Source organism: Corvus kubaryi, unplaced genomic scaffold (assembly GCF_017639235.1).
Source record: "Corvus kubaryi isolate FWS band 111438036 unplaced genomic scaffold, C.kubaryi_AGA036_p1.0 137, whole genome shotgun sequence".
Classification (NCBI taxonomy): Eukaryota; Metazoa; Chordata; class Aves; order Passeriformes; family Corvidae; genus Corvus; species Corvus kubaryi.
This window is the reverse complement of record NW_024580671.1, coordinates 6,539,756-6,555,940: the sequence shown is the minus strand read 5'-3', so window position 1 is coordinate 6,555,940 and position 16,185 is coordinate 6,539,756. Positions and strand designations below refer to the sequence as shown.

At 45.6% G+C, this 16,185-nt stretch overlaps 1 protein-coding gene across 1 annotated transcript; it reads right to left on the bottom strand.

Moving 5' to 3' along the window:
- Nucleotides 1–11,542: 11,542 nt before the first annotated feature.
- Nucleotides 11,543–16,173, bottom strand: PHLDA1 (pleckstrin homology like domain family A member 1). The gene is made up of 2 exons (XM_042017717.1): nucleotides 15,387–16,173; nucleotides 11,543–15,279 (listed from the first exon to the last, which is right to left on the bottom strand). Exon 1 carries the CDS (start codon nucleotides 15,845–15,847, stop codon nucleotides 15,392–15,394), a length of 456 nt encoding a protein of 151 aa, XP_041873651.1. The 5' UTR covers nucleotides 15,848–16,173; the 3' UTR covers nucleotides 11,543–15,279; nucleotides 15,387–15,391.
- Nucleotides 16,174–16,185: the final 12 nt, after the last annotated feature.

The following is a 16,185-nucleotide window of genomic DNA, read 5'->3' as shown; positions in this document are numbered from 1 at the left end:
TGAGAGGATGCATCCTTTGGGCAGATGCTTTTTTTTGCTTGATGATGGAAAATTTTTTTTCTTAATTTTCTGATGCTACTTCAAAAGTGTTGAGGTGGATCATATACAACTTCTCTCAGCATCTCAGTCATTTTAGTTTTTATGCTCTGCATTGTGGGGATGGGCTTGTTCCAAGTTTTTGCAGCTCATAACACAGCAGTACTACACTGGCTTCTCAGTGTTAATACAAAGACAAAACCCTGCAGCAGAATCACTTCTGTACTAACATGGAAACTTCATTCCAAGGGGTAATCAACCCAGCCTCAACTACTCTGTTTTATCAGGTCACTTCCCTTTGGGAAACCTCTCCTCTTCCATAACAAATAGGCATTTCAAACACAAGTCCATCTACATAACAGAGGAAGGCATGATAGGTTTCCCTCTGTCTTTTTGCCATGTGATAATTGATTTGCCATCGGGCAGTCGTATATTTGAGTCCTTGCAATACTTCTAGAAGAAGCAAGATTTCTCACAGACATGTATATGATACCTACAGAGCCTACAATTTTAAGTAACTGAAGACATTTGTGACTGGGGATGTGAAATGATGATGGTAACTTGGCTGCAATGTCCAAGGGTCACTAAGAACCTGAAGGTCTTTTGCTCGGACATCGTTGCCTCTCCAGGCTGCTCTTCCATGACTCACTCCGCAAATCAACCTCATTGCCACAGCCAGGAGGAAATGATTCATAAATACTGACCTTTCCCCTTGCCACCCCTGCAAAATGAGGTCTGTGTATAAGCACTCACAGAGCTGGAGCCATGGGAATTACAACTAGATAAACCATCCACTGACGGCAACATCACGCAACCACTTCCTTGCCTGTGCTAATGGTGGAGATGTTTGCTGTGAGCCAGGCACACTCATAGGAGAACATAACTGGGGCAAAACAGATGAATTAGGCAAGGAGGAGGTGAGTCAGGGGAGGTTGAAAGGGAAGGGTCAGAGCTGGATGAAATCCCTTGGTCTCCTCTTTGCAGATACGTTAAGTCAATGTCTCATAAAAAAAATAGACAGAGTTAATAAAACCAATATCCTTCATGCCACACACAGTCTGTGGGATTCACAGTGTCAGGTCAGCAGTCATTAAAGAATAATATCGCTTTGGTATCATTTGCAACTTCCTCAGGACATAGGATGCCCAGCCTTAGGTTTGCAGCCTGTCATCAACATGCTGCACAAGTAAGAGGTGATGAGGGGTTGGGACCCAAAGCTCTGTCTCAGGAGTGGGTACAGCAGATGGTAGGCAAACGCAAGAGGGAAGGATGGATTCCTCTTTGTCTCCCTTGTGAACCATCCTCATGACCTAGGAGGTCCTCCCCACTTCTAGGCAGATCTCTCATTGAAACTTCCCAGTTTAAGCATCCCAGAATTTGTTTCAGTCCAAATACAAAGACAACCAAAAGGACCAACGCTTTTCATTTCTTTATCACACAATTTTGGGCTTCAACTTCGTTCAGCAGAGCAGTATTCCCAAGTCTTGCAGCATGCCTCATACAGCTATCACCAGAAATGCCTAAACTAGCAGGAATGTCACCAGGACCTGGCAAAAGAGACTTGCTCCTTAGTTTTAACTCCATACTTCTGTGAGGAGTTGCCACAGAGGAAGACAGAATGGCAAACGGTTCACTCTCCTTTAGTGAGAGTTGCCTCTAGGTACAAGTTGCTCTTCATGTACCAGATATAGCAGAACCTCCACCTTTGGACACAGTGAACGTGGATGGGGGGTATAACAGCCAACGTGTACTCGCAGGGAAAGCATAAGTCTTTAGAGGTGGGAATTTTCCTCAAGTTGAAACATTGGGGTGGCCCCAGCTGCAGCACATAGCTGTGGCCAGCCTGCAGTGGGTTGGGCAGGCAGTCCCCAGTGTGGCAGGCTGCCATGGGCACTGCTGTGCTGGAGTTTGGGGCGGCAGCCCCTCAGAATTGCCCTGGCTTGCCCCCAGGCAGCTGGCTGCCTGACCAACCAGTCCTACAGACGACAGCATGAGGACATGGACTTGCAGCCAGGGTAGGGCATGTAGGACCATGCAAAGGCAGATTAAGCACCTGCTCCTGCTCCTGCTCCCAGTGCCCTGTGATGAATTTGGACTTCCACTTTTTTCCTCCCAGCAGTGACAGTGTTTCTGCAAAGGAGGCAGCAGCTGTGAATCCAAATGGGGGGTGCACAGGGTTCCAGCTGCCCAGGAGAAGGCAGCTGTCTGGCAGAGCATCCTCGGGGCAGCCATGCAGGTGGGACAGTGCCACCTCCTCCTTGGCCCTCCTCCGTGGGAAGCACCTGCCCTGCACAGCTCTCCTTGCAGGCTGCATGGGACAGCGTGTCAGGGCTTGCAGGCAGGCTCAGCGACAGCATAAATACAACTGTGGTTGCAAGGGCTGGCTCAGAGGCAGGGTGAGCAACAGCGGACAGGACAGCTCAGTAATTATTTATGCTGCACAGAGAAAAGAATTATTAGGCAGCTGTTGGCAAGCAGGCAGAGGTACCAAGATGAGCCAGGCTTCGTGGTTTAAGAGTTCTGGGGAACCAGTGACCAAGAGCAGCATTTCAGCTGCTTGGTGCCATATAGACCCATCCCTGCCAGTATGACAGAGGTTTACCTTTCTCTCTGCTGTCCTCAAAGCACGTTCCCAACTGCAGCATCCTGCAGAGAAATGTAAGTAAAGAGAAAGATAGCAAAATTCCATCATTAATGAACAATACCTATTTTGTTACCACTGACAGATTTTGAATTCCCAGAGAAAATTGGGAAAGTGGAACTGTGTTGAAATGGCTGCTACAGACTTGGACCCATGTCAGTTGTCCCTTCAAAGGTGCACAACTGGGCACCATGTGCCAATGAAGCTCTTTCTTTATCATCTAAGCAATCACTGGAGTTTCTCCTGGGACCAACAGGAGTAGTTTCTCAGAAATAACCCTATCAGAGGGTGAATACCTGAATATCTGGTACTTTTTTTCCTTTTGGTGCCTACCTCTCCTCCCAATAACTGGGTAGCTAAAGCAAATTATGACAAATGCAACTGATTTTGTTTCTTAATGTCTTTTTCATATTGAATATAAATTGAATATGAATCCCAATATGGATATGGATCCCAAGCTTCCCATTTTGATCACAGACTTCCTAAAGCAGCAAGCCCTTCACTGAAGTCAGCAAAATTCTGTCACAGATTTCAGCAGTGCCATAATTACACCTCTAGAGCTTTATTCTTTATTTTCCTGAATGCCCCATTCACTTTAATTTCTGGAAATTTCTGTTCTAAATTTCTGGAAAGGTTTAATCAGTGCTGTTAGCATGGCAAAGGTGGCTGCACCAGAAACATGTTCACCTGGGGGTCGAAGGGGTCTCCATGGGTGGTGCCTGTCTGAGGAAAGCCAGGTCTGGTCTTCGCTAAAGCTTCCACCAGCATGTTTTGAAATCTCTTAGAAAGACTCCCTCACATATGGGCACTATCTGATTACAAGGCCAGGGAGGGGCAGGGAGAGGCCTTGGTGTCCCATATCCTCAAGACCTTTCATGGAGCTGCTCGTTTTGAGGTCACTGTTTCTTAGGCCATTTCACCAATGTGTTGCTCCCACCAAAGGACTAAGGCTCTCCCTGGGCCCCTGGGTAACGCTTAGGCCGAAGGGCGAATGTTAAAGTATGGTGTGTCCTTTCCTCTGGGCCGGCCTCAGATCAAATTGCCAAGGAGACCAAGCTGTAAGTCAGAGGGAGGGGGGTGAGTTATGCAGCCCCCTCCACCATCCACTTTCCATCAACATGCCAGCAGCAAATCCAAGGCAGAATAGCCTTGCAGAGTGCCATAGACCAGAGAGGAGCAATCTAGATGTCTCTACCTGGGACTCACCTCCATTGTGGGCACCTGGGCTCTGGCTCCTGCCACGGAGCCCTCTGTGTTCCATCACTCCCATGAGCAACCCTGGGGATGTGTGCATTTCTGCTCCTGTACATGCCTCCACGCACACTGAAGTACAGGCATTAATTTCTTCAGCAGAGTAGACCCAAGAGTTTTGAAATCATCCAGTATGAAAAATTCAAACACTCCCTATGTCCTGAGTTGCAAGATGGAGGAATATGACAGCTTGTCAAGGATGGGCAGCTACTGAACATCTCTGGCTGCTGAATATACTAATTTTTCCTCATTCCTAGCACCTCACTTGCACGTGTTCTGTGAACATGAAGGAACTGAACACCCTGAGTAGGTGGTGTGCAAACCTGGGGGCTGGAGATCTCTTTGAAACTGCTGACAAACTTAAGAGCAAGGTTTCTTGGAGAGGTGAAGTATACAAAAACTGAGCTTTCCTCTTCAAAAAGCCAGAAGAGGATGTAAAGGGCTGGAGAAAAGGAGACAGAGTTTATAAAAGCTGAGGATTTTTATGGGTTGAGAGTGGGCAGCAATTAATATAGTTCACTGTGGTTCTGAGCTTTTTAGCCCACTGACATTGTAGCATCTATAGCAACACTGCTAAACAGACCAGCAATAGTAAATTTCAGATACAGCTTTCTAGTGTCATGTAGTCAACATCTGGGAGCTGAAAACAGCTGTATCCTGGTATGCCTTTGTGCACAGGAACAGGGGTGGCGCTCATGAGTGGCCCTAAATGTGGGCTAACCCACAGAATGTTTTGCTATTAGGAGTTAGGTACCTCTATAAGAATTATACTGAACGAGACCTGGCTTGCACTGCATCACAAACCGGAAAGTCTTTGTTATAAAAGCATTTTTCTTTTCCAAGTGGTACATACAAACCTTGCCACCCTGACCTCTCCCAGGCTACAGGTCAGTGAGATGCTGGATTTTACAGCAGTTCTGTGAAATCTAGGCTGAAGAAAGGCCACACACACAGTATTGGAAGACCTGTTAAGAGTACCACATAAATTCCCTGAGCTTTTAGACCATTCTTGCCTTTCAGTGCACCTTAAGTCTTGCCTTCAGCAGAAAGACAGCAATGATGGCGGCAAAGGCAAACCAGATTTCACCTTAATCAATCACATGAGGAAAGCAATGTTAGCAGCTGTGAGAGGGGGAGCACCATCCCATCTTGACTTCTGTGAATGCTTTTCAGTGACTGCAACAAAGGTGTGGCAATAAAAAAGACCCTCCTGAAGGACACTGGTGCAGCACTGCTATTGTAGGGCTTTGCCTACCAAGTACCCCTGGGCCAGTTCAGTGCAGACTGTGACAGCTGAATTAAGAGCAAGCTCCAGCTGTGCTGGAATTTCATTTTACAAGGGCAAATCTAATAGAGGATGGCTGCATACAGACTGAGCAGAGGACATAGCTGTGGCTGCTCCAGGGCTACCATACCTTTAGGAGACACTAACCTCATCAGTAAGGCACACAGAGTGGGTGGTGGAGCAGCTGCTGTCATCATGGGTCCCACTAAATGCTGCATGCTCAACTCAGAGATGAGAAAAAGGAAAAAAGAGGGCTGAAGAAAGACTAAGCATATCCAGAGCTCAGCAAAAGTAAATTACTTCTCTCAAACTCAGCTTGATTTAAGGTTTCAACTTTGAGTGAAAAAAATTGTTAAGTGAATACTCTGAAAATTAACCATTAAATCTGCTCAGATTCAGTTAAATTAAACATTAGGAAATCAAAGGCAGCCAAATGATCTTTGTAGCCATAACAGATTTGCAAATATATATAATCTTTACTTTTTTGCAAGCTTTGCATTGTATTAGATCTCTACCATTGTCCAGGCCAAAAATGAAATACTACATTAAGATTACCTGCATAAGCACTCATGCTTTTGCACTGTTTCAGCAGGAAAAGAGATTGCTGAGGATTTTCTACCGCCAGGAAAATTGACGAAATTATTTAGAATTACCTTTGAGAAGAAAATACCCTTTGGTGGGTAGCTCTATAGCTGAAACCAGCAGAATTAGGGAAAAACTAGAAAGAAAGACCCCAATCCTGCAAGTGCAGGTGCCACCAAGCAAGGATGCTCCAGTCCCACTCCTGGGATGACCAGCACCAAGCCCACCGGGCAAGGGGACCTCTGTCTTCCAGGTATGTTTACCTCATGCCTTCAGCTCAGAGCACCAATTTCCACCCAGGCCATTTCAAGACAGGTCACTGGAGCTGTTTCTGAGCGAATTAGCAGCAGAACTGCAGGGCTGAAGGTGTTCTGCAGAGCTCTGTAAACCCATTCAGCTGCTCATTGCAGTGTTGGAGCTCACAGAACCCTGGTGAGGAACAGCAGTGCTGGTGAAGCTGCCAGCAAGGCAGCGGCATGACACAGCCCTGGGGGGCTAGTGAGTGCCTTCAATGTCATTTACGACAAAGCTTGTCCCTCTTTCATGATACAGAAGCCTTTGGAGTGAGTGGCCCAGGAAGACTTCTCTGATCAGGTGTACCTAGCAGAAGGACAGAGGTGAGTGCAGAGCCCACCCATCTGGCTGCCCCGAGTCGCTCTGGGAGGCAGCTCCTGCCTGGGGAGCCCCTCCTCAGCCTCCCTCCCAGATGACTAAGGATGACGGTGAGGCTGGCAGGCAGCTGATTGCCCCATGGCTGCAGTTTCACAACTGTAGCCATCTGTGGGCCAGGACTGCAAGCTTCTCAAGCCCTCAGGAAAACACATAGGAACGCTTTCCAAATTGTTTGGGAGTGATTGTAGCAGCTTCCCTGCGGCAGCAGAAGCTAAGTGCTCCTTTGCAGCTGCTGCTCTCAACTCTCTGGGCTAAATCTTCAGCACAGGAACAGGCCCACCTGTCATCCTCCCCTTTTATGCAAGCTACTCTTTTCTCTTAATGAGGAGGAGGGGGGAGAAGGGGGAAATGGCTAATTGTTTGTATTTATCATCATGTTATGATGTCTTACTGCCATCTCAGCCTTCAGATACCCCTCTCTCTTCTCACTCAACAACTCAGCTTGTGCCTGCAGAATCGGAGCATTCGCTCTGGGCTCTGCAGATGCATAACTCTGACTCTGCCTCTGATCAGAAAGAGGTCATCCGACCACCCCTCTCCATCTTCCGCAGCTCTGGAAGGACAGCCAGTTTATTTTAGAGGCCCAACCCCCACTCCCCAAAACAGCAGCCTTTTCCCAGGCCAGCTGGGTGCCCCGGTGAGGAATGCTGACAATCTGCCGTCCTGGAGCAGAGCTGTCAGCGTTACTTCCCTACTGCTGAGCCCTCAGTCATCACTCACACAAAGGATAAGTATGCAGCCTGCTGCCTTGTGACAAGAGCTGTGACTTTGTTTAGGAGCCAAGCACTAGGAAAGAGTACCAGGGAAACGTGGCTTAGTGGAACAGGAAATATCAACAATCTGTGATAAAAATGAAAAAAGCAGCCAGTACACATCTAACTCAGCTGGAGGCACAGCTCCATGACTGGCTGCGAGTAGCAACAGCCTCCGAAAAAAAACAATAAAGAAATAGCTTTTCCAGTTCAAGACTAACTTTCAAAAGAACAGTAATTTTTCATGTGTTCATCTGTGTACAAGAAAAGCCCCTAAGCAAAGTCATCTGTATATTGCAGCACAGGAAAGGACATGGAGCTTTCAGCTCCACAGATGGTTGAAGGAGCTGTTGTGAAAGCCCACAAAGATAGACAGCCCCATCACCCTCCAGCCGCAAGTTAGGATAAGCGGGGTTGGCTACTACAGCTTTGTGCACCAGTCAGGTTTTGGTTTTTTCTGCTAGAAAAACAAGATTGGGATAAGTGTCTTTGCCTAAAAGGATTTCTCTCAAAGCACCTTGTTTCTGAGTGAAATGGTTAAATGATAGCAGAGTAGTAAAGAAAATTATTCCCCCCCTTTTATTTCTTTGTGTGTTTTAGTCAAAGTAGGTATCAGGCTGGAAAAGCTTCGTTAACACTGGATTCGTATCTACAGAGTCCTTTCAAGTTGTTATGGGGCTGATAACCTCTCTTCGTCCTTGTAATCCACAGTAAATAGAGGAGCTTAATCACTTAGGAAATAAGGAACAACTCGCAGATCCCTTCATTCCTAGTACACTGTTTGCACAATGCCTAGTGCTGGGAATAACTAGAAGCTGATCTAATAATCTGAAGTCCTCCAAGACTCTGCTAAATCCCAAGTGAAGCCGAGCTGTTTGTGCCTTGCTCTTGTCTGCAAGGATGAATTTTTAAGGCTGGAAGTCAAATGGCAAGGCAGTCACTCATTTAGGTCTCCATCCAAGGACCCGTGGCACTGGCAGGGGGATTGGACACTGCACGTGCAGGTGGTTGTAAGGAAGGTCTCCACCAAGCACAGAAAATGAAGCAGCCTCTGCTGTGAGAGGCAGCACTTCTCACACAGGGACAGGGACCCTGGCCATGGATGGAACGCTGCCCTCTGGCTCCCAAGGCGTGACCTTGGGCAGGCAGCAGGGGCTCTCTGGTCCCGAGTTTCCTCTTCTCCAAAAGAGAGATATGATAAACAAGTGGGCTGAGAGCCTTGCAGAGAGGTGCTATCGCTGGTACAGGGAATTATCATCCCCAGGCCCAGGTCCAAAGCGCACAGCAACATGGAGAGCCATTCCCTCAAAGGACCCTGGCTCTGGCACCCAAGCCAAGAACAGGCTGTATGTGTTCTCTGAGCTGCAGGTTCACTGCTATACTTTTACATTTGTAAACAGCACTAGGTGCAAGAGATCCTAAAGGCTGAGCCTCAAAACCCAACAAAAATTACCAATAATGAAATAATCTCCTCCTAGATGGTATATAACCCAGTTCTTGAGCCTCCTGTGAGTTACAATCAAAGCCATATGTACAGTCATAAATATCAGAAATATTTACAAAACACAGACAAGATCTAAAAACAAAAGCAGTGATTTCTTCATCTCACTGGAAGCCTTACAAAACATGGGGTAAATTGTCTCAATTGAAATATTCTGCTGACCACAGAGGGCTGTATGCTTCATTGTAATGGTTAGTCATTCTATACATATTTACTGGTTCAGTTAATCTACTACGGCTGCTCACAAACTATTGCAAGGCAAAGATTAGGAAGCAGGGTCATTAGAAATTTTGTTTATGCAAAATCCACTGTGGTCATAGCACAATACAAAACAAAAGGTAAATCAAACCCCTATTCAAACAACAATTTCCCCTGCACTGGTGGCTGGCATAGTCAGAGACATCTACGAGAAGACCAGGAAAGGCTGTAGAAGTGGCTAATTTAAAGTTCCCGTGTTGAGTCTGTGCTGGGATACATATCTCTGCTTTGATATTTTTCTAAAAGCCTAAGCAAAACCAAAAAACATCCCAAGCACTTAAGCACAGAAACCTCCCCTCTGCTTTTTCTACAAGTCTCCTAAGGAAAACTTGTAGGTGCTGCAATCCAACCAGGCTGTTGAGGCACAGCATGAGCTTCATGCAGATGCCAGCTGGCAGTAAAGCCTCACTTCCCAGTGCTTCACCCAGGAGCTGATGTCCCTTTCTGCATAAATTCAGTGTGTACCATTAGGCCAAGACTCTACAAGTAATTGTGCCCCATGCTGAGGTCCCAAGCAGCTCCCAGGTCCTTTGGGTGTCAGGACACCTTGAGGATGGTTCAGCTCTTAGCAGGCTCAAAGGCACCTTTGCTCTGCTCATCTTCAGCACAGAAGGCACAAAGCAGTGCTCTGAGAAGCGTGTACCAGGGTCCTTACCTTACACATCAAAACTCCCACACTGGAAAGACAGAAAAAAAATCTTTTCCCAAACACCCATAATACTATTTATAACTTTTTTTTTTTTAAAAAAAAAGCTTATTTCAAATTTATAAAAGACTGAAAGTTGATGGTTGATTTTACAAAAAAAAAATATGGATAGGTGTGGAAAATAATTTGGCACTTTCTAAAAAGGACTGAGATGTTCCTGCTAGAAACAAGCAGTCAAAGGAGTAAAGGCTTTCATTTTGTTCTGGTTTGGGTTCAATTACAAAGAAAATTGTTCCGTTTCAGCTGTGTTGTGAATTCAGTGAAATTGCATTCTGGTCTACATTTCATTTGGGGAAAGGAGAACACACACATTTAGATTGGTCTTCTTTTGTATTTTGTTTTGCTCAAAAAGCATAGGCATTATTTCATCTTCCTCTCTCCCTCATTTAATTGGAAAATATGAAAGGCCAGAATGTCAGTGTTACCCTAATCACACATCATCAATACTGGCATAGATCACGGGCAAAGGTCTTGCTTCTGGGGTTTCATTCCTGGGTTTTCTACATCAAAAGAAAAGCAGCCATCGTTTGTGAAAAAGGTCAACATCTGTCCCAGTCGGGAAAAATTCTGGTTGATTTCAATGAACTTTGAATCAGATCCAGATTTTCTCTCTGTATCCCACATTGTACTGCAGATGAGAGAAAACTTAAGAGAAAACCCTAGTAAGACAATATTCTCCATTAGGAAAATAATGGCCCTATTTCTAGGACCATTTCATATGTACCATAAATATACAAGCAGTCTTATTTTACATCCTCTTAATCCAAAGTTAAAGCAGAGAAGCATGTATTTGATGCACTTTTGTAAATATATCACCATTGATGCTGGGGCAGAAACAACCATGAATTATAAAACTTTTGTTCTACTATATTTATGTCCTTTCAGAGACACCACTGTTATTAAAAGCTCATAAGAGATACCTCTAACAGCTGTAAGCAACAGTGGGTCCTTGAATAGACAATAAATTTAGAGATGCTTAATTGACTTTTCAAAGCTGCTGAGCACCAGCGCTTGTGAGAGATCAGATCTTTAAGCCATCATTTGCATATCAATATTAAGTTCAAATGCCTACATTTTGTGTGTTTACTATTGAAAAGAGAACTTGTTACAGCAAAAACCTTCTTATGGATGAGGTTACTGACATCTCCCCAGTGAAGGCAAACAGCACCAACAAGTCTAGGTCAATGCACACTGTGTCACTGAAAGTAATACGCCTTCGGGAGATGCTTGAAAATGAGGACCTGCTGCAATACAAATACATGTCAGGGGAGTTCAAGACATCTCAGCAGCTGCAGCTCTATGGAGACTCCAAAGCAGCACATTTTTCTTGTCATACCCCATTTCTTTTCCCATGAAGCCAGAAAAGAACAGGTTGGAGTTAATGCCAAATGGTGGAAGCGTTTTTTCTGGATCAATTTCAGGTTATTTGAAATTCAATCATAGTGTTTAAGATATGTGAAAAAGAGAAACAAGGCACATTTAATGCTTCAGTTTAGATTCCTAATGTCACACAGAGCAAGGCATTTACAGGTAAAGGTGATGAGCCTGAATTCTGTGTCCCAAAGACCTGCTGTACATGAACTGTGACACTGAGTATTACAGAAATCAGCTACACTTGGTGTGGGTGCTCACACATCACAAACTGCAAGAAGCAAAACTGAGGACTCCGAGTCTCATAACTGTGCTATATATATGAAGATTAATGGGAGCATCTGAGTGGGTCTTTTCTTCTACACAGGCTCAAAGTGTTCCTCTTAGGCACTTAGATTGAGCCTAAAACATTGGAAAAGTTTAGACCAGGCTTTAATCATCACGAATAGCCCACCAAACAACCATTCTTCCAACATATTGAGAGCTCTTCAATAGATACCTCTTTATTTGAAATGGAATGTATCTTGAAAAATATGAAAAATAAATCACATCTCTCAGAAATCATTTATGAGTCATATTTACACACAAATTTTTTTGACAACACTGGTATTTCTGCTCACAAGAGGATATGCTAGAAAACATTTGGTACATCACTGCAGCTATAATTCAGAAGCTGGCATTTGCATATCATGAACCTTAAAAAAGAAGAATTACTTCAGGATGTCACAGAAACAACATCCACTTGATCTTCCTTTTCCCCCCAGTTCCTAAATTGTCTTGGTCACCACAGCTTAGATTTTCTTGCTGAATCTGCCCCTTGATTACTTTTTTTTTTTTGATTACAAGTAATTTTGACCTCTTTATGAATGGACTGTCCCCACTTTTGCTATCTATACCAAGCATTTGCCTGTGTTTTACTGGCATTTTTGTTTATTCCCTAATGAATTTACTTCAGCCATATGCTGTCAAATTTCTTTTCTTTTTTTTTTCTTTTTGTTTTTCTGGAAGAGGAAGGACAACTTGACTTATTTACTTGCAAAGCTCCAATAAGATGGAGCATGATGTGCTGAACCTATTTTCATAGCCATTGCTTACAAGGCAGTAACAGACAGTATTAAATCCAGAAGTTCAAATGAAGACTATGCAGTAATAGAGGGGCAAGATAAAAAAAAACCCAGAAGTACTTTTTACAACATCAAACAAGTTCTTGGTCTAAAATTACTATCAGGCAAAAAAAAAAAAAACCCAACAAAAAAAAAAATCCAAAAAAATCCCAAAAACCAAAAATAGGCCAAAAACCAAAAAAAACCCCACACGCCGTGGAATTCAGAGCGTGAGAAAGTTGTCAGACTGTCCCCATCAGACAATTTAGCCTTATTTATACTGACAGGGCATGAGCCACACAGTCCAGTTGTCCCCAGGGGACCCCAGCCAATTTGTTCCCACTCAGTTTCCAGGAGACAGTTTGGAGACACAAGGGAAAGGTTTGATCCTTACACCCATCCAACCAACTCAGGCTGGAGGTATCAAGGTAGATTTTGTGATGTGACCACCTCTCACACTAGGAGGCTGGCTGACACCAAGGGTTTCAGACAGGTAACACAGCAGGCAATGACAACCAGCAAAAATTTGTTGAACTACATCAGTCCAAGAGGTTTTCAGATCATCCTTCAGAACAACTTAAAACAAGAAACATAAGATAAAAGTGGGGTATTGACCATGAACCAGTGAAAAAGAACAGCAAATTCAAAACAAAAGTTGTTTCCTCATACCTTCATGTCAATTTTCTCACTAAAATCGTCACCTTTAGCTTTCAAAGTACAAGTACTGCCAGAAGAACAGTAAAATTTCAGCTTTAGACTACATCCATAGACTTTTGTGGCATTCAGAGGCTTGCATCCACTGAGGACAAGAATAACTGCCTCTCTCAGAGAAATACATGTGTCTCTGATCAAACAGGAATTAATTCTCATCAGTTACATTTATCCTTCAGTAGGCTAAAATGTATTTTAGTAGGTCAGACCAGCAATACATCTGTACACCTGAAAAGGTGGATTAGTTACTCAGTAAACTGTAATTAATCACTCTAAAGAGAGGAGCCAAATTACAAATTACAGTCTATTTTGTGAGTCTTTGACTAGTACATTAAAGAATCCCCTTGCAGCTCTAACATCCAAGCGTTAGCAGAATGATAATGGCAGATGTACAGAGACGTGGAAATTGAGTATTATGATTGCCAAGCCAGCGAACCTAATCCTGGAAGATGCAGGGCACCTTCGATTTCAATTAATTGCAAAATAATGACTTTGTTAGGACAGCTGTAATCTACCACCCCGAGCTCATCACGCAGCCTTGTCAAGGGCCAGGTGGGAGACAAGCACTCAGGAGTAACTACAGAGAATCGTCAGGGCTTTGATTCTGCACCATGACATGCTCTGCTTGTCTAGGTATGTGACCCTGACACCTGCGGGAAGGAACAAAAGAGGAGGGCTAACACAGACCTCAACTTACTCCTTACAGGACTGAGCTTAATCTTAGAGTGCAGAGGAAGGTGCCAACATACACAGTAGCGAATTCTAAAATCTTCCTTTGAGTATCACTTCAGCCTTTTGCTTTAAACACTTACAGAAATGAGCTTGCACTGAGAATATGAGGCTCTTGCTGTAAAATTACACCTCATTTACACAAAAAGAAAAGCCTTGGATATGTAGTCTTAAAAGATTTTGTTTATATTAATGTAAATTGCAAAGGGTCCAAAAGCCATTTTCCTCATCACACTAGTCAAAATAAGTATCTCCATGGCTTTGACATTTTACCTTGGACCAGAGATAATGGACCACACTACTCTGTCCCACTTGCAGCCTCCCCACTTCATTTAAACCAGAGAACCAGGGTGGTAGCAGTGCCCAACGTGAAGCCATCCATAGTCAGAAGGGCCCTGTCCTAGAAAGCTCACCAGCCCGTGCCCGACTCCCTCCTCTGCACTGGGCAAAGAGCTCCGACCTGCTCCCGCCAGCATCGGCAGCCAAACTCCCACTGACTTTTAAGAGGCAGAGAAACACACACCAGCTGTGCAATTAGCCCTTTGTTTTCCAACTTTATGGCTTCATCAACGTTTTTAGAGGCAAGATAGCACGCCTCTCTCAACATCTGACAGTGCTAAACACCAAAATTAATCTAGTTCATCTCAGCTAGAGAGCAACTTTCAGCTTATGAAAACTGTGACCAAAATAATCCATTTGTACACTAAGACATACATAAAATGGATTTTAAACTATGAACTGCTTTAATGCAAGGCATTTAAAAACTGCCATGAAAATGCAACACAGGTTGAGAGTCCAGATCACTTAAAAACTGGGCATGCAGAGGGAGCCCTGAACTTGGACAATAAGAAACGTTCATGAACACTTCCCAGCTCCAGCCCAGCAGCCTAGGAGCAAACACATCACACAGAGAGCAGAAATCCAACTCAGATTCCTGTATCACAAAAGAAGTTAGTCGGATTCCTTCCACTCGTACACTAAACAGATTGGTTTTAATCTCAGAATGACAAGCCACATTGCTTTTTTGAATAGCTGAGCATGAATAACTTATCATCTTCCACCATGCTTAATATTAAAAAAAAAAAAACTTAAATCCCAGACTCTAATTGTTGTTCTCATTAGAGAAAACAGATTTCATATGCAGTATAGGTTTCAGCCAAATTTTGAAGCACACATCACATTTTCCATGCTGGTGGAATATAGTGTATTTTGGGTAAAAAACGAGTAACTTTTTTGTCAAATTGCACACAGTTGAAGTACCCAGAACTTTTTAGTTCTTTTTAGGAGCTAACATGCATATCGTTTTTTCCTTTACTTTTTTGATACGGCCTACATCCAGAAATTTCTTGCAAATAAGCCTTAAAAAAAAAGGAAAACAAAAGAAAACAACCCTAATAAATAAAATAAAATACATTAAAATAAAGTTACAGTACATCATGTCTCCTAGAAGTCCCATCGCACCAAAGGATCTTTTCCAAGGTTCATAAATAATGGATTTGAAATGCTTCTCGGCACCGAGGGCGGCAAAGCAGCAGCAGCAGCTGGCCGAGGTTCAGGCTATTGAGCCGCTTCTCTCCGGTCCACCTGCACCTCCGGCGCTTGCCCATTTTCTGAGCCCCTGAAGCAGGTCCGCCACGAACGCGCTCTGTCCCTCTTCCCCGAAGCGCTCCGTGAGCGTAACCTGCAGTGAGACAGAGAGCACAGAGGGCGGCCCGTCAGGCGAAAGGCGGCGGCCGGGGCCGGCAGCCCCGCAGGTGCGGTGCGGCGGGCGCGGTGCCGGGTCCGTACCTGCGCTAGGCGGAGTTGGAGGCGCCGCGGAGGCGCGGGCCGTGGGGCGCCGCCAGGTGCTGCTGCTTCTGCCGGGTGGAGCGCACGGCCAGGATGGCCTGGCGGTTCTTGTACTGCACCATCTGCAGCGTGATCGCCGCGTTCCAGCCCTGCTCCTGCGCGCACCGAAAGTCGATCTCCTTCCCCTCGGCCATCACCACCGTGAAGTACACGTACTTGCCCTTCCGCTCCACGCAGTCCACCGTCTTCATGTTGGAGAAGTGAAGCTCCTTGATTTTGGCGGCCGGCTCGGCCGGCGGCGCCGGCTGCTGCTGCTGTGGCGGCGGGGGGTGCTTGGGGGGAATGAGGAGCAGCCCCTCCTCGGTGAGGATACAGCGCTTCTTCTTCCAGAGCTGCAGCAGCCCGTCGCTCCTCTTCTCCAGCATGCCCTCCTTCACCGCCTTACAGCCGCTCTCCAGCATCCTTCTGGCAGGGTTAGACGGCCTCCGCCCGCAGGGGCTGGGCTCGGGGGGCAGCCGGCACCAGCCGAGCACTCTCCGCCGGGCGCCGGCTCCGAGGCGGAGGGCCGGGAGTGCCCCAGCCCGCAGGAAGCGGAGCGGCTGCCGCCCGTGCCGCGGCGTGGCGAGCGGCGAGCGCTGCCAGAGCGGGCGGCCGGGGTTGTCGGCGGGCTTTCCCTCCCCTCCGCTTTTGAACGCGCCTCTCCCACCCCAGAGTGACACCCAGCGGAAACGGCGGCTCCTCCCGGCCGCGGGGAAGCCCAGCGCGGTGAGGGAGCGGAGCCGGGAGGCGCGGCGGGGCC

Bases quoted from the DNA above. Each gene is read 5' to 3' on its own strand.
- PHLDA1 (XM_042017717.1), bottom strand. From the start codon at position 15,847: ATGCTGGAGAGCGGCTGTAAGGCGGTGAAGGAGGGCATGCTGGAGAAG.